We start from the raw sequence: 23,706 nt of genomic DNA, 5'->3' as shown, positions 1-23,706 counted from the left end.
TTTGTTAACTGCTCTTCGTGAACAGACGCTGTCCAGAAATTTTGAGAAATTTATTAAATATTCGTTCAATGCACACACTGCAAACAGCTCACGCAAACCGCACAAAGGCTTTTTTTTTTTTTTTTTTTTAGTTTCACAGTACGTCGGCGACAGCGAGGTCATTAGCAGAAGCGGGTACATGCAAGGACGCAATTAAGGGTAATTATTGTGGAAGGAATTCGCCAAGGCCTGTGTTGAGTGTCCATCCCAGTAGAGGCTATACCTAGGAAATGGAGAACCTGGGGGAGGGTGAAAAAAAAGGGGGGGGGGGGTGAGATTTCGAGAAACCATGAAATCGCCGCCGGTATGATTGCAATGAGATACGAACCAATGTGTTCTCGAATGAAAGCCCAGTGTTTTACCGTTGCGTCCCGTAAATCGATTTTAGAAATAAAGCTATCTGAAAATGCATGTTGAAATGTTCCGAGATGTTTGCAAAATGCTGAGTACAGTTACGAAGCAGCCTATTGGCATGACTATTGGACATAGCCGTAAGACAATCACAGTCACTACTGCTTAAGCAATACATAAATTTAAATGCATTGTTTTTAACGGCGGAACCACGAATTCGGAAATATTCATCAAATATGTAAGTTTAGTCATATTACGTGACTATACAGTGATAGTCGTGTTTAGCATATGAATAACTAGCAATCAACTTAAAAAACTTATCAAATTTAAGTTGACTGAATTAAAAATGTTTTTGTACTGTTATGAAAAACTGGTAAATAGTGATGTTTTATAATTTTTTCGAATTTTTTTTTTTGTGATGTGAATGCAGAGTTTGTATACTGTATTCATATATTTGTATATTTTATTTGACATGTACTATTTCATGTTCAGCCTATGTTGTCGGTTCCAAGACTGAATATCAATAAAAAAAAATACATGTGTGTCAATTAAGTTGTTAGCAATAAAGTCAAAGGATCTGGATGAAAAAAAAACAATTGTAACGTTTACCAGCGTAAATTCACAACATTTACCGTCTAACACTCACACATTACAATATATTTCCCACACACACAAAAAAAAAGGCTACGTATAATACAATTAAGTGGATGAATAGGGCAAACACAAAATACCACTTACCTCCTACGGACTGGCTCCAAATAACAGACGAGTAAGTATGCGACCAGAATTCGAATCATGAGCAGCCTTGCGAATTAGTTTATTCTCCGATACTTGTAACCTACTTCAGAGCTCCGATTGACAAATACTGCTGTCAACGCTTGACCTTTTTTTTTTACGTCGTCAGGGCGAGTTATAAAGGCGGGAAAGGCGACCGAATCTTGTTTTATGTGCTACTACACACGCAAAAAATAATTCAAGTCTCTGGAATGCTCGTGCCAAAAATGTGGCGGCCACCACACCTCTCTCTTTGATAAGATCACAGCAGTTCGCATCCCGGACTCATTACAAATGTAAATTCTAGGACATATAAAAAACGGAAGATATTAGGCAAACTTCCAAGTACCAATGTCTTACTTATAAATATAAAAAATACATCTCCATGGCCGCCACTTACGTTAGAAAAAAAAACTTCTGAGGTAGAAGGGGGGGAGGGTAGAAAATATGTAGGTACATGCATATTTGAAACGTGTACACACACGTGATATTAACGTCCAGGTGAGAGTGTAGGTATGCGAGTGTATAAAAATGCGTGGAAGTATCAGAGCGCATAAGTATACAAGTGCGCAAGTATACCACTGCGAAAGTACGCTAGTGTAAGTGTGCCAAGATGCAAACATGCCGACCAGCGCTGCTGTTACTATCTGTGTTTTCGGCACGTAAGTTCGGCTTCAATAAAGTACACAATAGAGGTAGCTTCAATGGAGGTTCACAATGAAGTGTAAAAAAAAATAGCGACAAAAAAACTGTAAAGAGTCTTACAATCTTTCTACTTTATTCGTTATCCCTCATCCCCGTTTCACCCATCGAACACCCCACTCCTGAACATAACACGTTTCGTTTTTCATTACGCTCCGACCTCTACATCTCTAACAGCTGTAAATAGGTTTCATAAAAAAAACTGTAGTCGTCCATAACTTATAACTTTTGCATTTAATATTTTACAATTAAATTATGGAATCACGTTTCGAAATGAATGTTATGACACAGCCAACGTAAAATTAAGTTGAAGTATTTCGCACGAAAATGGGACCTTCAATATTATAAGAGAGTTCCCAATCGATTGGTTACCTACTCGGTGCTGACATTTAAACACTAATAATGACTGTTTTGCGGGCACTATCGCTGGTACGATCTCCTCGCCAAAATGGCAATATATAAAAAAAAAAAAAAAAAAAAACAATTAACTTATAAAAAATCATATTTTATAAACCCCAACTTCATTATTCTGAAACATTATTAAAATATATAGACCACATATTGATATAACTTAAATAATATTTACTTCTTCAACAGCGACATCACGCCTTCAAAGAAACAAAAAAGACACCCAGGATTTATTTTCATACAAACGATAAACAAATCAATGAAATTTAGTCCCAACCACATCTTAACTATCTACCAAGTATGTGATTTAATATAGTCTACACCATGCGGAAAATTATTTTGAGATTACAAAGATCATTTTCTAATATGTACGCTGAATATTACTATAAAATGGTATATTATTTATTTTACAATAATATACCTTAAAAGTATAGTATGTTCGATGCATTTATAAATTTGAATTTAAATTCTATTAAGATAACATTAAAAAAAAACAGAAATTACATTACATAGTATAGTAAACTGGAACAATCAATTACAAATGTAAAATAAATACTAAAATGTACGCACACATAATGTTAACAATTAAAAACTCTTAGTGGCCTTCAGAGATGACGCCTGATGAGTAGGGGCATGCATTATTTCGTGAACAGATTTCGAGACTAGTTGGCATTTAACAAACTGCGACATCGTCCGAGTTTCGCGATTGGTCGAGATTCTTTCAGGTACATGCTAAGTGCTGGTCCACGAATCACAGCCATTCAAAGCTGGAGAGCAAACCCCCTCCTGAATCGGCCTGGTCAAATACAGCGAAGCCTCTCTTGCAGACGGTCACCACTTACAAGGAAGAAAACGCTAGCGTGGGCATACCCTTAATGCAGTCTGATGAATTCTAAGGATTTTTTTTTGCGCGAAAATATGCACGCGCTCCCCCATTGATAGAGACCTGTAAAATTAGCGGATTCATTTCGCGATAGGATAGAGTCCAAATACGTTTGACATTATTTTGCTTCAGTGATTGGGCCACAGTTTATCTGAAGGACTCTGGACCAATGAAAAATCTTTAACATAAGAATTAGCGAATTAGCGAATTACGATCATTCCAATAAACAGGTGTTACGAGTCGGTAACCAATCAGCAGATGTAATTTGTACGAGTGCGTAGATGATCTTCGAGTCTATCCTTTAGGGATTTGAAATCGCGAATTTTACAGGTCTCTACCCATTGATGATATAACTATGTATCATTGACGGAATGAATGGGCGGAGTAAAGCCCACCGTCTCAAGGCATCGTCCGCCACGTTTCCCAATTGCCCAGTAAGCCGGGCACGACCCCTCCAAGGAATCGAACAAACCCCGTGTCCGCCCGTGTCCGATGGGTTGCTCGGGGTACATCGAGTGTCGCCAGACGGAACAGAAGTGGACGGGGGAGGGGGCGGAAGGAGGGCGCGTAAGGAGCACAGACAGCTGTTGGGGCGGGGGTAAACAGGAAACAGCAGCTCCTGTTCCGACAACAGGCCGTTCAACTGCCGGCACAGACAAGTGGGAGGCGCGTGGGCGCAAACGGCGGCTAAAATACCCGCGTCGCTTACACAGAAACTCAACATCCACCGACCCCGAGCTAGACGTTGGCTAGACGCCCGAATAACGCACGTTCGTTCATCTCCAGATGTCCCCTCCCACCTTCTGTATACAAAAATTAAAATGTAAAAGGTGTAATACGTTGCGTCCGTTTTATTTATAAAATCCCCTAAAAAAATTCTCACAAAAATTAAAGGTTGGTTGGGCCAGGCCAGCGACAGTTAAAAATACTATTAAAATCAAGAGCAAATATTATAATAATTTTATAAAAAATAGCGCTAAGCGTCAAATATGTTCGAAACTTTTCGGGCGTCTGAATCTCACGTCTCCACACCACAAGCAGTCGGCGGTTGATTGCGACAGAAGTGGAACCGCCACTCCTGAGTGCTGCACTCCTTCCTACCGGATGTAACTGAGTTCCACTTCAAAACAAAACACAATTTAGATATCAAAGAGGAAACGCATAAATTGATGTCAATGACAAGGACCTGGTGACGAAAACAAGATCAGCAAGCACGAAGCAGAATCCGAAGACGAGGGAATGATTCGATGATGCAGACCAGTGATGGCAAACTTCAGTCTTTTAGAGGGTCAGATAATATTTTTTAAACAAAGCCAAGGTCAGATTAAAAAAAACTAATCGGACACGTATGAAATAATATCATTAGTATTATTCTATACAATAACCAATAAATACAGTATGCGGCATGAGGTGAAGAAACCAAAAATATTTATTTTAAAAATAATGTATTGCATTTAAAACAAAATAAAAATAATGCCGAGCTTGGTAAATATACGGAAATTGTGTTTTCCACTACATTTATTGACGCGAATCACAAGTAGTTTCCGCACTCGCCGCTAGAATACGTTGCCGGAGCAGCTACGTGGACTATTGAATCATTTTCGATTTGCAAGGCGAAAGGTTAAATATATATTGGTTCGCGCCATCCGCCACAGAAAATAACATTGCTGTGAGAATATTATGGCTTACGAACTGTGTTTGATGTTAAACAACGTCTTGTAAATGACCAATACCTGATGATTACCTGAAATTACTTATTCGTTGGAAGATTTTTTCGACGTGACAACGTCTAATAAATCGATGAACGCCGGCTGCACGCACGAAAAAGTGTCCCGTTACGCACATTGTCCTGTTACGCTCATTGTACGCTTTCGCCGCATCTATCTCTCTTCCACTCAATTGGAACCATCGATTTGACTTTTTAGAGGCACATTAAACTTGAAACACTCCTATTGGTTTCCTACTTTTCCTATCATCGTCCTATCCTTAACAGAATAACACAGATTGGAAGAAGTAAAATAGCAAACATGTATAAAAGTTATAGTTAAAATAATCTCTTCGTTAAAGTAATAAACATATTTGAATTAATGAGTGCAAATAAAAGTAAATTTATCAATTAAATTGTAGATTTCATTTCACTCCTTTTTTGTATCCATACAAAATAGTGCTAATTCAATAACAATGATTCAATTTTATTCATAAAAGTATGCAATCATTTCATCAATGTTTTGTTATGACGTTGTCACGTTAAACTATCGTCCGTAAACAGACTTTACAGACAACCAATTTTTTTTCTCTTCATATTTTTGGTTGGCCGTTCGAACCGATGTCGCGGGCCTGTTCCACCCAGCTGGCCATCAGTGATGTAGATATGTTGGTACGGGAAGGGGGGGGGGTGGTTGTGTTGAGACAAGACATCTACGGGTCGATGTACGTCCTACGGCGTCATCGGGTACCCGCCGCACGTCCCACGGTGTGTGCCCGGGATGAGACCAGCGCCGACACACTGGGACACAAACAACCCAGCCGTCCCGAGTTATTCTACCTCGCATATTTACGACGAGGAAACGAAATGGACGGAGGGGGAAGACGGACGCGACAAACCGAACAAGTCGTCGAAATATTTTAATGTGTACTGGAAAAACCTCCTTCTTTTTTTTACAAGCACAAGTCCATATTCTTTTTTTTTTTTACTCTTACACACCAACACGGAGCCATTATCGTACAAACAAGAAAAGTAAATTTCTGGTGTAAATTATGGTTGCTATGAACTTAAAATATACTTAATGGTACATACGATACGTGGAAAAAATTAATTCTACGCGATTCATCTAAAACAAATGCAGTCAATAAACATACACAAAAAAAATGGGTGTCTACACATTTACAATGAATTTACAGGGAAAACTGCTACTCGTCATGCTGTGTGAAATATATGAAGATTTTAGCTACCGAGTGAGTTGATTCATATCGATGTGTATTTGAAAGACCCTTGGTTGGATACCAGCCTACTGTCCTAGGGTGGGTTTCTATTCACAGTACGAGAAAAAACCCAGTAAACCATCTGAATGTGTTACTTATTCCCCATCAATTTGAGCCCAGACTATTTGCCAGCAAGAAAGACAATTCAATATCACTAATTCACCCCTGATTATCATAAACAAAGATTAAACTTTCTTACAGGTTTGAAGACGCAGACATACACGAATAATGACCAACGCAATTAAATATTATCATGTGCTTATATCGTTTATAAAATACAAAAGGAGAAAACGGTGCTTGAGATTTAACATCATTTTCGTGTCAAAGGTTAACATAACCAAGTGTGCGTGTGGTGTGTGTCTATGTAACGTGTGTAAAAATGTGCTCGAAAAACACCTTAAGTTTAAATTCCTTGACTATAGTGCTCAAAGGTTTTCCAAATAAATATCACGTTCTGTCCATGCAGACGGCCGCTTTAACTTTGACAGAAAAAGAAACCACAAAAAATAAAAATAAAAGGAAGTAGATTTGGTGAATATAGGAAAATTATAATAAACGATTATTTATATATATATAATATATTTGTTTGTCAAGTAACTTATATAAAATTTGAGAGTTTTCAAAATTAGTACCAATTGTATGCCGCTGTTTTCTGTTAACAGTGTTTTTAAACAATTTCATATGCTTGCAACTGTTCGCAGACCATACAAAATGCGACGCTGACAGTGACAGAAAATGGGTACCACGGGTACAACTTGTGAGAACTATCAAATGTAAGACAAGTTACATGACACTTTACAAAATACAGAGGAGGAGGAATAACCTTCAAGACCATTTAGAAAATTGAATGTCCTTGCTACACACTACGCGAATTAGAAGCTTTTAGTTTTTCGTGGTGGAACTGAGTCACTCGTTAGCAGCAGGTAATTTGTCGCACGCACGAACAGCCTTGCGCTCAATTTATTAGCGGGCATAACAAACGAAGTGTTAAAAAAAACTTCCAGTCATCAAGTACGGAAGTTCACGACCGGAAAGGAAACAAGGTCACTATAGTGGTTCCCCCCCCCCCCCCCCCCGCCCGAGATAAACTGAACATTCTGAAACCAATTCATTATAGTCATTACCATTCACAAACTTCGGATTTGAACACGCTAAGTACTGAAAGTTGTGTGGTTTGATGGATAAGGGAACTATGTCGGCTGTATGTGGAAAGAGTTTATGAGCGTAGTCGTCAGGACTGGTAACTCTGATGAAGTTAAAATTTTTTTTTAAGTATGTGCATTTCCTTTAGTTTGCCACCACTTCTTAACCCAAAATTTTCCTATTAGGCCATTTTTTTTCTCCTCGCAAAACATTACATTCCCTTAGTACGATAATTTCCTACAGCTGCAACTTGCATAAACAAACTGATTTTAGTTATTACATTATAAGAGCAAAAGTTCAGAGTAAGTTCGCATCATGAGTGGTCAAAACAATTGCGAGGAAAGTTTCTGTGGTTTTGGGATAACATAATTATTATTGATTTAATGAATGAGTGAATCAAAATGAAGAGTTTCGAAGACGAAAGGTTAATCCAAAATTGTGTACACCACGGGATTTCATGCTTTCAGTACACGCTAGGACTGAAGTTAAAGTTTGTCTTTAAGTTCATAAAAAATTGGTTGTCTGTAAAGTCGGTTTACGGACGATGGTTTAACGTGACGTCATAACAAAACATTAATGAAATGATTGCATACTTTTATGAATAAAATTGAATATTTTTTATTGAATTATCACTATTTTGTATGGATACAAAGGAGTGAAATGAAATCTACAATTTAATTGATAAATTTACTTTTATTTGCACTCATTAATTCAAATATGTTTATTACTTTAACGAACAGATTATTTTAACTATAACTTTTATACATAATTGCTATTTAACTTTTTCCAATCTGTGTTATTCTGTCAAGGATAGGGCGATGATAGGAAAAGTAGGAAACGAATGGGAGTGTTTCAAGTTTAATGTGCCTCTAAAAAGTCAAATCGATGGTTGTTCCAATCGAGTGGAAGAGAGATAGATGCGGCGCAAGCGTACAATGAGCGTAACGGGACAATGTGCGTAACGGGACACTTTTTCGTGCGTGCAGCCGGCGTTCATCGATTTATTGGACGCTGTCACGTCAAAAAACATTTAATAGCAACTTATTTAGTAGAGAAAAAATACTTTTTTTTTACTGTGAAATTATTTTAAATCACGTGCAAAGACACGAAGTATAAGAAGCAAAATAAAATAGGGTAGGTACTGCATCCTTAACCCATCAACTGAAATAAGGAGAGCTCGTATCAGCCAGGACGCACTGTACTTTCTCGGGGAGCGGGCCACGCCTATTCTGGACGAGCAGTAAATACGAAGCACGTGTCGGAGGAAAAAAAAAAAAAAAGGAGGGGGGTTGGATGAGGGGGGGGGGGAGATTGTAGCCAGGCCGTGTGTGTGTGTGTGTCGGGGCTGAGAGGCATCGGTACAGCAACACACATCTGGTCCATGTCGCGCGGCGTTCGCAGGGCTAGACAGACGAGCAGCGCGTCTTCTCGACGGAGTGCACCTGACACCTCTCCAGACTCCACTCCGCTGATGCGTCCTCCTGCTCTGCCGGCCGTCAGTCGCACACAGGCATCGACCAAGGATCGAACCAAGGTCACTAATAATTATAATCCTCTCAGTATATCGAAATGTACATTTTTTAATGATGTGTTTTTTTTTCTTCCCCGAATTTTATTGTTTGATAATTACAGATTTTCAATATGGCTTCCATGATATTAGACAATATGGCGGAAGCCACGATAATTGACTGTCTGGTGATTGACACTACTGCACTCTAGCCCAAGGGCGTACACAAGAGGAAGGGGGGTTGGCCGTCAACCGTTGTTCAGTAATTATTCCTGAGCATCCGACACGATGGCTGACTTGCATTATGTTCCACCACGAATTTCGTCTCCAGAGACGTATCTTTTAAGGCCCGTTACACAATGACAAAGGAAATGCAGACGGATCACGTAAAACGAGGCAGATATCACGGATAAGAGTTTCTATAAAAGCACGCACACGGAGACGGACCCGTGCGGTTAGATCTTCCGTTTACGTTGCTCCATGCTATGGCATTAAAGCATAATATTGTTACGACCTATGTGGGGAGAAATGGTATAGCCCAATTAGTTTTATTAATTACTAATATATATTAATAATAAATAATTGTACTTAAAAATGTCCGAACACAAATAACTTGAACTTAAAAATGTTTAATCTCAAGTCACTCAATGTCTATCAAGTTTCGCAGTTCGCACTCCTCACTGGAGCTAGGCTCAACAGTGGTTCACCCCTTACCTCGCGCCTGTCCACACACACAACCTTGCGCCACTCACTCGCCGCACTCTCACGATCCAGTCGAACTCCGCGTCGCGCCACTCTCAGGTGGGGGGCTGTCACCCTCCTCGCCAATGTCACACTCCGGAACCGTCGCGGGACTTGCTCGGAACTCCCGCGGAGGCCGGCGTCACTGCTTGAGTACTAATGGGTCACCCTTCCAGAACCGACGAGAGCGACAATGTGACGAGTCGCTTCATCCCGGGCAGATCCGACACCCGAACAGTCCAGAAGAGCGGCGTCTATTCGCGCCGCTCCGCGCTGCGGCCCGCGAAATTTCCAAGACTGCTCAGCGATAGGTAACAGAGCCGTGGAAGGACGCTGCGCTGGGAGCATGTTGAGGAGGAAGGAGGGAGGCAGCGACGAACACTGCAATACGGCCAAGCACGCGTGGCACTTCTTACGCCAGCGGGCGGCACGCGACACCACCACTCGTCACGTTTCCGTGCACGCACGTTTCGTGGAAGCAGCAGACGCGATAGTAAAATGTTCCGGGAGTTCAGTCTCCTTTTCCGTGCCGTTGTAGAACGGGCATAAGTGTTATCTACTTGCGGCAAAATTACACACAAGTGTTCATAAATTTCGACCACTTGTACGAGATTTCACAGCTCGCAAATGACGTTGAGCAAATATCCGGCAGCAGGGGCGGCACCTGGGCCCTGCGCCGGTGCTTTTCATTATTCTTTTGATTGTCGTGTTCTGTTAAAAATATGGACATTAATGGGAAACTGGGAAAATAAATTTCTATTATATTTTAACTTAATGTGCTGGTCATTAACTATTTCAATACATGATTTCGTATTTAAACAAAAATCAAAGATTTTTTTTGCAACGTGTAATGAATGACGCTATTCTACCGGAAACTTGATCGTAAGCATTTATAAAAACTGACCTGAGGATCATTTATTCAGGAAAGAATATCAAAATATCGTAAAATATATTAGAAAAATCATCCTTGAAATTTAAGTTACGGGATTGGTTAATAATGTGGGTTGAAACAGTGAATTTTTCAAATTGTCCATGGGAGGACCACCATAAAAGTAAATAGCCCGGGGCCTCGCAGAGTCTAGGGCCACTACTGCCTGGTATCAAAATTAGTGACACAAAAAAAATTCAAAAAAGGAGTCGTGGTAGATTTACTGAAGTAGATCTCAAATAATAACAATGACAAGGAAATGAAATAACATGGTTGAGACCTTTAAAGGTCCAACAAGTATCTTTTTTACCTTACCCGCTAATAGGAGGTTTTTAAAAATAAATGTTTCAAAAATGAGATCACACAAGCAAGCCGGAGAAACCCTTAACATGAACTAGCGAGTGACCAGGACTAATTATTAGTCAGTGAAAACTATGAAAATTTGCCTGACCTTCGGTAAATAGCATACTTACATTTGGCAACAAAATGCAACGCTTATATTAAGGAACATTTGTAGAAACTGCACTAGATGAAAAATAATGTAATGAAACTGCATTAACTCAAATTTGTTTCTGAAACCGAGCCCTAAGGGGGTAACTAAAATTAGCTTCATTCTATTATTTCCTGTTTTTGGACGTGATTTTAAATAAATTCATAATATAAACATATTTAATTGGTAAAAAACCTTATTTTCCATGCTAAACAAGTCCTTATTTAATGCTTTCAAAGAACTTAAAAGGCAATTTTTATGTCAGTCCTACCATGTTCTGAAAGCATGAACTCATGTGGCATTCTGCTTTGAACTGTTCGCATGTAGCCGTAGTCTTAAAACTATTTATATTTTTTGTACATCATTCATTAAATAAATAGAAATTCGGTTTTCACAAAACCCTGTAAAACTTTTTTTTTTTTTTTTTTTTTTTTTAACTATCCCCTTAAGAGCTGTCCCGCATGAGCTTGTACCGACGATGAAAACCAACAGCCAATCTATGATCTTTCACTACGCGCACGTTTCCCTTTATTACTTTTATAGCTTTTAGCGGTAACTGATTAGTTAAAAAAAAAAGGTCAATGTATTAGTTTGGCCCAGTGCACATGTTGGCAATCGTCACGAAAAAAAATATGTAGCTATTAATAATGCCAATGACGCGGCCTCTGCACACGGCATGACACGTGTCTTCGACGGTGTCAGAGAAAAAAGTCGTTCAATGCAATTTCCCCATCAAACACTCAGCGGGCAGCATCAGCTTAGGTCAAGGGGCGATCAACAGCGTGTTCCCACAAATTTCAAATAAAATTTTCCTTACTGATTTAAAAAAAAAGTTTACAGATTTTTCAATTTTATGAAAGAAAAAAAAAAAGAAAATAATATTCAGCCTCCACCTTTCTCACACATGTACTAGTTCAATCAGAACCTTGCATACATCATTTTATAGTATCAACTAAAACACCAGTCAAAATAAATGGTTTCACAGTTTAAGTAATGGCAGGCTGGTACAAGACATTCCCCCCCCCCCCCTCAAATAACTAATGACGGGGAATTTCCGACTTTTCCGGGATTTAAAGTAAATTCCCTGAATTTCCCAAACAAATTAAAACCTTCCCGATTTTTCCTTGATTCTCCCCAACTTTCCGGAATGTGGCCACCCTGATCACACACTCCATGTTCGCCAAGGCTTGAACAACGGCCCGACATATGAATACAGGCTGTCTCACGTAACTTGTCTCAAATCCGACACCTCTCGAAAGTAGTACCAATAGCATACGTGTTCTTCTGCCACCGTTGTTCTATCAACAGTGTTTGTAAGCAACTTCAATTGGTTGGAAGTGTTCGCAAACAAACATAGTGTGTTGGCAAATGACAGGTAGGAAATGAGTACCACTGGTACTATTTTTCAGAACTCTCACATAATGAGACAACTTGTATGTCATTGACTCGTCTGCTAAATAAATATGACTAAAATAATATACCGAATTCTTTCAGCATTTTAACTTGTAAATTTAAGGTATCTAAAAAACCTGGTGAACCCATTTCCAGACCTTTAATAAAATTTTCTTTCAACTTTGATTATATCACATGGTCAATGTTCACATATAAGATATAATATGTAAAATAAAACACAATAAAAATGAATTTTTTTGCATTAACGTGATGATTTATATGTTAGAGAGCTAAAACCATTTTCCAGAGATGATTTCACACGATTTAAGAGAACAGTCTCCAACTATTTATATTTAAGGTTTGGCTATAAACTGAAGCTAGGCGTAAAAAAAATATAAGTTAGAAAAAAGCTAATGGAAATTTAAGTTTAGTGACATCTAGCACCGTTACTGTTGATTTCAGGAACTTTAACGTTTCAGTCGTGAACAGTCCTTCAGTTTCGGTACTTTTTCCTGACCTGTGGAAACTATTAAATTATAAATGTTAAACTGCTTGCTATAGATAAAACCTGAGATTTTACTGGTGCTTGCATAAACCAAGACGACATGAAATCATGAAAACCGAGGAGAGGTGTGTGTTTGTTGTAAAAATTGGTAAAAATTGTTCCATTAGATTATTTAATTACGTTTTTTAAAAGTAATTCATGCAATGGGAAATTTTGATTTAATACAATTCGCAGGATATACGCTATTGCAGTTTTGCACTCTGTCATTCTTGAATTTTTTTCCCCAAGTGCAAAACTGTATTGACGTATGACCAAAGAATTGTATTGAATCAGATTATTAAATGTTTGAAACTGGCTCTCATTATTCAAAGGTGGGTCATCCCTGCGCTAGACCAACAAGATCCGACCGAGACGTCCTTCTAAAAGGGCGGGAGACAGTAAACAAATACTAACGAGGGGAAAAAAACAAAACAAAATACAAATTAGGCAGCAAAGTTTTTCCCCTAGGCGAGTCGAGCACTTTCAAAACATCCTCTCGCTGCTCCAAACATTGTTCAACCAAACGTGACAAATAATGGATGATTTACCATCATTTGCATTTGGATTATGTGCCTCGAAAAGCCTGAAGATCATGTGAAATTGGCTGAGAGTTTTACTGATATTATTTTCACTCGAAAAACTAGAACTGAAATGTTTTATACCCATCCAAGAGCCTGCTGTTTGAGCAGCTCATTCATCGTATATACGTGTTCCCTAAATTGTTTGTTTATTCAGTCAAACTTCATAATATAAAATGTGTCTAAATTGGAGCAACAAATTAGTAGTGTGTCCCCAACTTGGCGATTTTAATAATGGTACCATGTTCGGTAGAACCTGGTTGTGGTCATTAAAGGTGATAAAAATACGAAGAAAGAAAAAAAACCAGGCAAATTAAGTTACAACGAACTAAATGTATACAAACATGGAGGACTCAAATTCCCACCCCCCCCCCCCAACCCATGTTTAGATACTTTCACAAGGTATGCAATCAACCCAAAATATTAAAGTCACAACTCACAACAATATTGATTTTAATTTCTCTACTTAAGATCCCATGTGATTGTTCTCAGCTGGTTATTTATAAAAAAACTAATCAAGAAAAGTTTAACCAATAAAAAAATTATATAAAAAATGGGTGTGTGTACTTATCTACGTGCGTTAGAAGATATATTTCTTTTTGATTTAAGACACTGAACTGTTTTAAAATTAAATGTAACCTAAATGAATTAAATAAATTGTATTCAATATCAGGTAATATAAACACTTGTATATAATTAATTATTTAATTTAGAAATATAATAGATACATTTTAATTAATAATACAAATCAATAAATATGCTGAATGTTTAATCTAATTTATAATAGTTTATTATTTATTAAATAACAATGTACTAATTATCAATGCAAATAAATTATACATACGGGAACATAACCTGACTTACATCATATACTTGCAAAGTTAAAGGTTAAACTTTATAATGAAACGTCTCCGATAAAAACGAAAAAGACTTGAAAAAAAAAATACTAAACCCCGGCTTGGACCTGGTTGTTAAATTTTTTAGTACCTATTCGAATTCATGGAAATTCATTTCCTAACAAACACAATTAATTTAATATTACTTTAAATAAAAATAGAGTATGTAGACGTACCTAGTATAAAATAATCAATCCAATTACTATGACTGTTTATAGTTTACCAAATAAATATATTCCTAGATAGTTTCACTATCATATAGTTTCACTTAGCACACCAATACGTTTATGTCCCCATAATGTTTATGAAAGTTTATGGGGTTGGCGTGGGTCCGCCATCTTCCTGTGAAAATTGCGTTGCATGGTGCGCGCACATCGTAAAAATTCGAAAGCAATTTACAAAAAAAAAGCCAGCGAGCATACATAAAAGTGGCAATCAGACCAGGGTGTCCACAAGGGAAAAAATATTTCGTACCAATTTAGGCGAGAAAAAAGTGCTAGATTTTGAAAAAAAAAAAAAAGTACTAAATTATATTTTGTTATGGTTTTAACAATTTAGGAATTTATTATGACATTGCAATGCTCTAACTTAAATATCACACCACACACACAAACACATACATTCCATAGTTTATAAAAATAATTACGCTTAATAATAAAACATATTGGAGTTACTGTAAAGTACTAGATCTGAGCGTAAATGTACTAGACCACTAAAAAAAAAAACTTATGAAAGTACTAGATCTAGTACGTAAGTACTAACTGTGGACACCCTGATTCAGACGTGTTTCTTATTCCGCAGTCCGGCTCGCTCGTGAAGATTATGGGAGGAAGTGGTCCACGGGTGGAAGACCACTGGACCACGTCTGTCCTTCGCCAGACTGCGACCCGCCGGCCGTGGGACCGCCAGATAAGGACCCGGTGACGTCACCGAGACCACACCGCGGAGTCCCAGCCGGTGGCCCCGACTCCTCGACACATGTTCCACGCCCGACGGCCGTCATGTTGTTTTGTTCACGCACCGTGCCTCTGGGCCAATTATAATTACTATTTCTCGTCCCGTTTCAGATCATCACTTCATATTTACGTTACACGCGGTTAAAACTGCAAAACCATTTGAGTAGCTTAGCTTCCACAAAACTTAAAAAGAATGTATATATTGCATACTTTTTGCATAATTTATTACGTTTTAAACCTTTTTAGAGCAATTAAATAAGAATTAAATTAATCAAAGGACCCCAACTTTTTAGGCTCAAAAGAAATGTTACTGGCTATTTTATATGATTTTTATTTCCTTCAGGAAAAGTGTATTTTAATTTTACCTAGTTATTTCTTGAAAAATATAACTTTTTTTTTCCTTGAAATAAATTCAAACCATATCATGAAGCAGCTAGTAAAATTTCTTTCAAACCTAACAAATTTCACGTACTTCTTATTTGTACGCCCCACAATCGTTAAAAAAAAAAAAAAAAACACCAGGTGATATAAATATTACTGCTATAATTAACTAATTTATAATCTGCATTCTACGTCTGTAACGCCTAACATTCCCAGAGTCGTCGAGAGAAACAAAGAGCCCAGGGAGGGGAAAAACGTCGGGCGCACTCTTTTTACTTTTATATCTTTATATATATATTTCTTGTGTGCGTGTGTATGTCACTGAACTCCTCCTAGACGGCTGGACCGATTTTGATGAAATTTTGTGTGTGAGTTCACGGGGATTCGAGGATGGTTTAGATTCACAATTGGATATTTTATCTCGATTCTGAGTTAAGAAAAACTAAAAAAAAACACGCTTTAAAAGCAAAAATTGCAACGCATTATTAGAAGCCATTAAGTTTTGCTATTGTAAGGAACTAAGTAGAGTAAGAAAAAAATAAAGATCCTGACAGTTTATTGCGTCGCCATATTTGTTTCAATTTTCAATACCCTTTTTGTATATTACAATTTAAATTGCAGAAAAAAAATCATGTTTCATAGCCACACAAATAGTGAGGATGGTTTAGATTCACAATTGGATATTTTATCTCGATTCTGAGTTAATAAAAACTAAAAAAACACGCTTTAAAAGCAAAAATTGCAACGCATTATTAGAAGCCATTAAGTTTTGCTATTGTAAGGAACTAAGTAGAGAGTAAGAAAAAAATAAAGATCCTGACAGTTTATAGTGTCGCCATATTTTTTTCAATTTTCAATACCCTTTTTGTATATTACATTTTAAATTTCAGAAAAAAATCATGTTTCATAGCCACACAAATAGTGAGTGTGTGTCATTTCTCTATGTCCACGAGGTCTCGCCGCGTCAATTTTCTCCTTGGAGCGAACCCGTCCGCTTAATTAAATAAACAGCTTTTATCGTTGGATGATTTCATGATTCATTTAATGAAAATATGCTCTCATAAAAAATTAGTTAGATAGACATTCAATAGGTGTCTTTCTCTCTCTCTCTCTCTCTCTCTGAAATGTATGTAGCTTGCTCGCGGGTCAGTAATGCAGACAATCTTTACATTCTAGCTCAAGACGGAAAAAACCGTAAATGTGGTTTACAAAGACATTTTATGAAGTGTCTTCCCGTCATTACATTTGAAAGTAGAAACATATTTACTCAAAATTTAGGTAGTAACATATTTTTATTGCAAAGACTGAAATAGAGGTGAGAAAAATTATCATTTGTGAACATAAGAAAACTACTACAACTGTATCAACTGTTATGTTATAATGTTTAAATTTCTAAATGGTGCAAGATAATACAAAATTCCATGCGGAAAAAGTCGTGGGCAACAGATACGTATAGTTATAGGTGTGGGGCTATGCATGCTGATTTTTCATATACTGCATGGATGCGAACATGTAAGAATAATCTATCTATCTTACTATAATAAAACAGTACTTTTTCTGTCTGTCTGTACACGATTTTGATGAAATTTTGTGTGTGAGTTCACGGGGATTCGAGGATGGTTTAGATTCACAATTGGATATTTTATCTCGATTCTGAGTTAAGAAAAACTAAAAATACACGCTTTAAAAGCAAAAAAACTAAGCATTGTTGATAATTAGCCTCCATGGCAACGGGCTTTTGCATTGTTTTTGCCTTCTGCGTAACCATGGGAAAGGTTTTTGGTAACGGCAGTGGCGTGCCCAAGAGGAGGGGTATGTATAATGAGAAGATACAAAATGTCCAGCGTAGAAATACTTACCGCCATATCCATATCTCACAAAAAGTACATTTGGGCAGGACAATGTCTGTCGGGTCCGCTAGAAAGATATATAGAGAGATAGAGATATAAATAGAAAGATATAGAGAGTTATAGAGATATACATAGAGAGATAGAGAATTAGAGAGATAAAGAGAGATGCTTAGTATACGTTTAAAAAATTACAAAAATAATTGATTGAGGCATTGCAATGCATGCCGGGCATTATCTAGTATATATATGAATGTAAACGTAAGGGCCATAATTGTACGCGTGATCTATGCGCATCGCATCACTTGCAAGGTTCCCTATGAATTCTTTTAGTAATCGAATAGCAATTTCGACCTACAATAAAGGTAACATCAAAAACACCTCGAAACAGAACCGGGTCCCAACTCAAAGGCCCTGACCCTTACACCAGTATCTGTACTGTAACAGCGGTCGTGGTTATTTTGAAAAACACGCCAAGGAAGAAACTTCTTCGTGGCAAACGTTGGCGTCATCCAATGTTGTCGCGCACTCCCAGATAATGCCCCCCACCGCGCACGACCTTGGAGCGAGATTGCCGCAACAAAACGTCAATGACGTCACTGCGGCGCCCGTGAGCTTGTGAATGGACGTCGGAAACTTACAATGGTAGAGAAAGAGAGAGAGAGAGAGAAAGCGAGAGAGAAAGATTAAAGCTGGCCTGCTCGGCGAAGTAGTACAGTTCCATAACTCTCACGAAGATCATAAGAAATTCAGGTTCCCGTGTATCCCCCATTTCGCTACACCTAAGTTGGAATTAACACATTAAATACAAGACTATGCACTACCCTCGTGCAAAATTTATGTTTCGAAGGATTAAAACAAAGCTTATTTATAACATACATTTCACATACACATTACGATAATGTAAAAAAAAATTCCAATAACCTTAAATATTTTATACCACTTAACTATAAATGCGTAGCCTACGAAAGCATACATGCCTACAGAAAAAAAAATTGAAATAACAAAATTATTGAAAATTGAAATATCAAGCGCTTAACGTGTGAAAATGAGAAAATGTGAAAATGTCCTAATGAATGGAAACAAAAATGAGTTCTACAGGCCATCAATATGATCATCACACTCCTATCAAGTTGTTAAATCATTGAACCACCCTTTATGCTTTGTCAAAAACCTATTAGGCCTACAAATTGAGGCGAAAATCTGTAGGATTCCCAGTAGGGCCAGCGGGATAACGTACATAATTCCCATTTGTTACGATTTTGCAAGCGCAATCGGACCCCCTCAGAGAGGGGCTTTTTGATTCCAGTTGGTCAACCCCCCCCCCCCCCCAACACGATGAACGCCCATGGGCCTACAAATGAGGTTATCCTACTATCAACACGCTATAGTTATTTACACTTATTTTATTGTTAACGAATTAAAAAAAGAAAATAACATGCTTGATATTCCAACTCTTTTTTTTTGTTAAGTTAAACTGTGATAATCACTTTACATATATACCACGGAAACAAAGTATTGCCTATACAAATAATTATAACATCAGTCATCAGTATAATTAATTTTACTAAAAACAACGAAAAAAAAATGTTAAATTTCGTAATTTCTTTCTGTGAACGTTTAGTAGGATGCGCGACCGAAAGATGTCAACAGATTTTCAAGTTTTCTTCTTACGTAGTTAGTTCTCCGTGTTACTATCGAAAGGCAACTTTCCCGAGGCGGGCAGTGCGCTAATGAGCCAGAGCTTCTCCGCTGCGGTGGTCGGTTAGCAGACAATGAGTCACGTGACTGGTCCGAGCACGGGCACGCGGACACCGCATGTCGCGACCGAACACTGCGAAGTCTGGCGGCCGTGCGAACAAACACACACGTGCATTTAAAAAAAAAGCGAGTCTGTTGTTTTCTTGCAACACAATTCTTGCTATGGGCAGTTACGCACTCGCAGCCCTAAAAAGCCCTGCTACTGTTTATACCAGGGGTACAGACAGGATCGCACATCGAGGGGGAATTTTTTGGCGCTGTTTGTAAACCAAAAAAAAAAAAATACAAAATCACTTAATGTTAATTCAGACAAATTGTTCTACCTTGGCAGCCTCATAAGAAGTTCTATTTTACATATATTATAAATTATAACATTACACAAATTAATTGTATCTACTATACCGAAGTGGTACTTCTGCGGAATTTCTGGTGGGGATGTACTCGGATATCCAACCATTCCATGGTTGATTGATTTATTTATACAATCCGTCGAACCTTGATTTTCGTTGATACCATAATGCTATAGAACACCGTCATTTACATATTTACAGTTTACACATCCAAAACATGCGACAATCTAAAGTGATTCATTGATACACTAAAATATACATTTACAAGAAAACAACATGTACATAGCTTGAAAGATAAAAAATTTTCACAATATTTTTTACATTTAGTTTGGAATACTTTTTTTTTTGGAATACATACGTATGTTATAAATTTTAGCATGTTTAACATTTACAAGATACATATACAATATCGACTTCTACCCTAAAAAATTATGGGAAACCATATTGGTACTAACATTTTTTTATGCCATAACTTGAACGTATTATTACGATTGAAGTCATTCTTAAAAAATTAATTTAATAATAAATGCCAATGGCTTTACCGGCAAAACAATTTGTAGCAACCAGTCAATACTAACTTCACACAATCCACTTCATTATATTCTACGCTTTGAAGAAGCAATTTTTGACAATTAAACGATATATGATCAGCACCCAAAACTGAAAAAGTAAGAAGTGTTTGTTTTCTTTGTGTATGTTTAGTAGGCTCCGAACCAAGATGTGTTAAACATGTGGTTCTTAAATAACCAGTAGGTACGGAACCCCGGTCGCCGTAATTGGTTTGAGGGGGTGGGGGGGGGGGGGGGAGCGGCGCTTTAAACTGACAGAGTAATTTTTACTATTTACTATATTTAATTGAATATCGTAGTGTTAGAACACACAAAATTGTTAAAGGGCAGATGAACTTAATTATTTGTATTGAAAGATACATACATGTATATCGTCAAATATTTAAAAACTGGTGTTTTTCGCGTAGAATCAAACTTGCATGTATTAAAAATAAAAAAACTTAAAATAAACCACTTTATTTACCATTTGGAACAGTAGAATTAGTACGTGGTGGCGATATGAGGTGTTGTCGGGAAAGGTTTTGATTTGGTTGGTTAGAAAAAAAAAATAGGGGCTCCAGGATATGTTCTTGCCCCGGGCGTAAACTGTTCTAGTTACGTCCCTGATAATAACCAACCTAGGTGAAGACCAGGCTTGCTCGGTCTGAGTGACCGTGAAATTTCTGCGAAGAAACGTGATAAGCAGTCATTTTATCTCTAATTAATCTCACCAATGCTGAAACACCCGCGGCAACTTCACATGTGATAACAGAGATAAGAGAAGCCTAAGAAATATTTTAACAAAAAAAGTTTAGGGGCCGGTGTAACACTATGCGGATGCCAGTTTCTGCTCGTTGATTTCTTCCAGATAGGTATTTTAAATGATCGGTTTTGATAAATTTGCTTAGTGCATACTTGAGAGACCTGCACTGTGCACTTTAGGAAAAGCGGTAGAATAAATATTCAGCCAAAAAACGCCGCCGAAGTTTTAGCCGCAGCCGTAGAAAAGCATGGCGAGGCACCAGCATCACATGCAATACGCCAAAGAAACTGAATATACAAAAATTATAATAGAATATTAACTGAATTGTTGGCGTGTTATTTGAATTTTCTAAAGATAAAATATAGGAACTCCAAATTTTGAAATAAACAAAAGTGAATGTAATGGATGAAGCTACTTTGCAGAAGGCAATTCCTGTATGTCATTTAGTTGTGAAATATATTTAGTTGCATGGCTCGGTTCTCGTTCTAAAAGCTATTGCTTTGTGACACGCAGGTATGTTTATCATTTTATTTAAAGGTGAAATGATGCCTTTTTAATCTCAAGATAGTTTTGTATCCTTTCGTAGATTACTTCACATATAAAAAATATCATAAACCAAACCATACCATATCGGACAAATTCCTGGAACTGGTAACAGCTTACGTGAAATTCATTATTTTCGAGTATATCGAGGAAGAAAAAAATAGTAATCTTGTTTATAGCTACAGACGTCACATTATTATCTGCCGCTGAACATGACGAATTAAAAAAAACAATGGTTACAATATTTAATTGTGTCCTGATGAGACCACTTTTTAAACTCGTAACTAAAATTCTAAGCAACGAAGGAATACTTTGGAGAACACATTTCCAACTTTAAAGTGCAAGGCCTTATTCATGTACGTGTACTTACGTGCAGGCGATGAGTTACTAGGGGTAGAGATTTTTCGCGAAAAAACCTGAACGCCCATTAGACCACAATATGCTATGCCCATGCCAGCTGTTACTTGCTTGTGATTAGCAGCCGTCTGTAAGAGACGCCGGTGCCTTATTTGACTGGGCCATTCATTCAGGACGTGTTTGCTTCCGCACTGAAATTATTGTGATTGGTGTGCTGACAGTAGACATGCGCCTGAAAGAAACGCGACCAATCACGAAACACTGACGACGCGAAAGTGTTTTAACGCTCAGCTTGTCTCGTAATCTTTTCGCGAAAAGTGCATGCTGTTGCATCCTGTGGTCCAATAGTGATGTAGCACGCGGGCGTTACTGTCGAAATGACATTGTTCCTGGAGTGACTACCAGCGCTCGCATACATTTATCCAGCTACAGGCGCTGGTCTAGGACGAGAGCAGTACCGGATCCAGAAGTGTGTGTGTGTGGGGGGGGGGGGGGGCTAAGGGGCTCAAGCCCCCCTCCAAAAGCATCTGGGTCCACTATTGTTTTAGTGTTTGCCTTGATAAAGCCTAGCCTCAGCTGGGTCAAGCCCCTCCCAAACCAAAATCCTGGATCCACCACTGGACGAGAGGGGAGGGGAGGGGAGAGAGAGGACACCCACCTCGGCAGAGAGACGCAGCACACGCCGTCCAAGGACTTGACGACGTCCTTCCAAACCTTGTGCTTCTTCCTGGCGGCGGCGGGGCGTGCTTCCGTCATGCATCCGCCCCGCGCGGCGACGGTCGACTGCGCCGCCACCGCGCCGGCGAGAGACACGGCCCCGGTGCTGCCAACCGCGGCGAGATAACACTAGCCGCGGCATGTCCCCATCTGGTCGTCCCAGTGACAGGCGTGCGCGGAGCAGACCCCGACATCCTGCCAGGAGGGGGGGGGGGGAGGGGGGAGGAACTGACTGTCCCGAGCAGGAACCTCAATTCCGACTATGGTTTTGCTCATTTGTCTTAATACATTTAAATTTTCTTTCCTGATAAATTATACTTGGGTTAGTTTATTTAAAAAATGATATCGATAAAACTCTGTTGAAATATTGACATTAAATGAGGCAGTAAAATCTTTTGAAAGTTTACACGTTAGTTACAATTGGTTTCTTTTCTCAACAATTCCCACTATTTCTCACACAAAACTTGACAACCAAGGAAAATGAAAATAAAAGATGTCGACACGGGCCCATGGGCAGTTGCCCGGCTTGCCCTGACTTGGACTTCACGTCGATTTGTTGACCAGGAGCCCCCGGTTGAATTTCGAGATATTTTTAATGCTTAGGGTTATCCTTATAGGACAATAATTACAAATCTAAAGTTTAAAGAAAACCTTACAAGTAATGCCATACGTACAGATTAAGTTTAGAGTTACGGCTACAGTATCGTTTACGGTCCTTACGTTTTTTTTAAATTGCAGGGTTTGAAAAATTGTACATTAAATAATGGGTAGGGGCCCGAGAAAATTATTTGCCCCCGGACCCTATGTTTCTCTTCTTGGCTCATAAAAACTCGGTTAGCAACACGTGTTAATATATTTGAATAATGCAGAAGGTTCGTGTCGAACTTACGGCGGGGTTAAAACAGGAATTTTTTTTTTCGCAAGTAGGAAACGTGAATATATGGTTTTGTACTGCTCCAACCCACATTCCGTTTCTAAGGTCTAATGACCACGATGTCGACGTAATTAGCTGATTGATTCATTAAATCTGAGATACTAGTTGCCTGGATCAATAAACCATTCTTTTCCTTCTGGACTGAGGCAGATTCTGCGAGATATCTGGCGTGGCACACCAATTATTTCACA

General features: G+C 38.2%; 1 protein-coding gene across 8 annotated transcripts in view; it reads right to left on the bottom strand.

Annotated features, from left to right (window-relative positions):
- LOC134528097 (focal adhesion kinase 1) overlaps window positions 1-23,706 on the bottom strand; it is a 386,174-nt gene that overhangs the window by 132,072 nt on the left and 230,396 nt on the right. For 2 of the 8 annotated variants that reach the window (XM_063361358.1, XM_063361359.1), the window contains exon 1: window positions 22,523-22,670. The exons of 4 other annotated variants lie outside the window; for them this stretch is intronic. In XM_063361358.1, coding sequence (XP_063217428.1) covers window positions 22,523-22,620 — 98 coding nt within the window. In that variant the 5' untranslated portion in view covers window positions 22,621-22,670. Of the gene's footprint in view, window positions 1-22,522; window positions 22,674-23,706 lie in introns of those variants that run through there. 2 more of the 8 variants (XM_063361354.1, XM_063361350.1) reach the window with 2 other exon arrangements.

The sequence above is a fragment of the Bacillus rossius genome, chromosome 1, assembly GCF_032445375.1.
Source record: "Bacillus rossius redtenbacheri isolate Brsri chromosome 1, Brsri_v3, whole genome shotgun sequence".
Classification (NCBI taxonomy): domain Eukaryota; kingdom Metazoa; phylum Arthropoda; class Insecta; order Phasmatodea; family Bacillidae; genus Bacillus; species Bacillus rossius.
The sequence above is the reverse complement of the archived record's forward strand: the minus strand, read 5'-3'. Positions and strand labels throughout refer to the sequence as shown.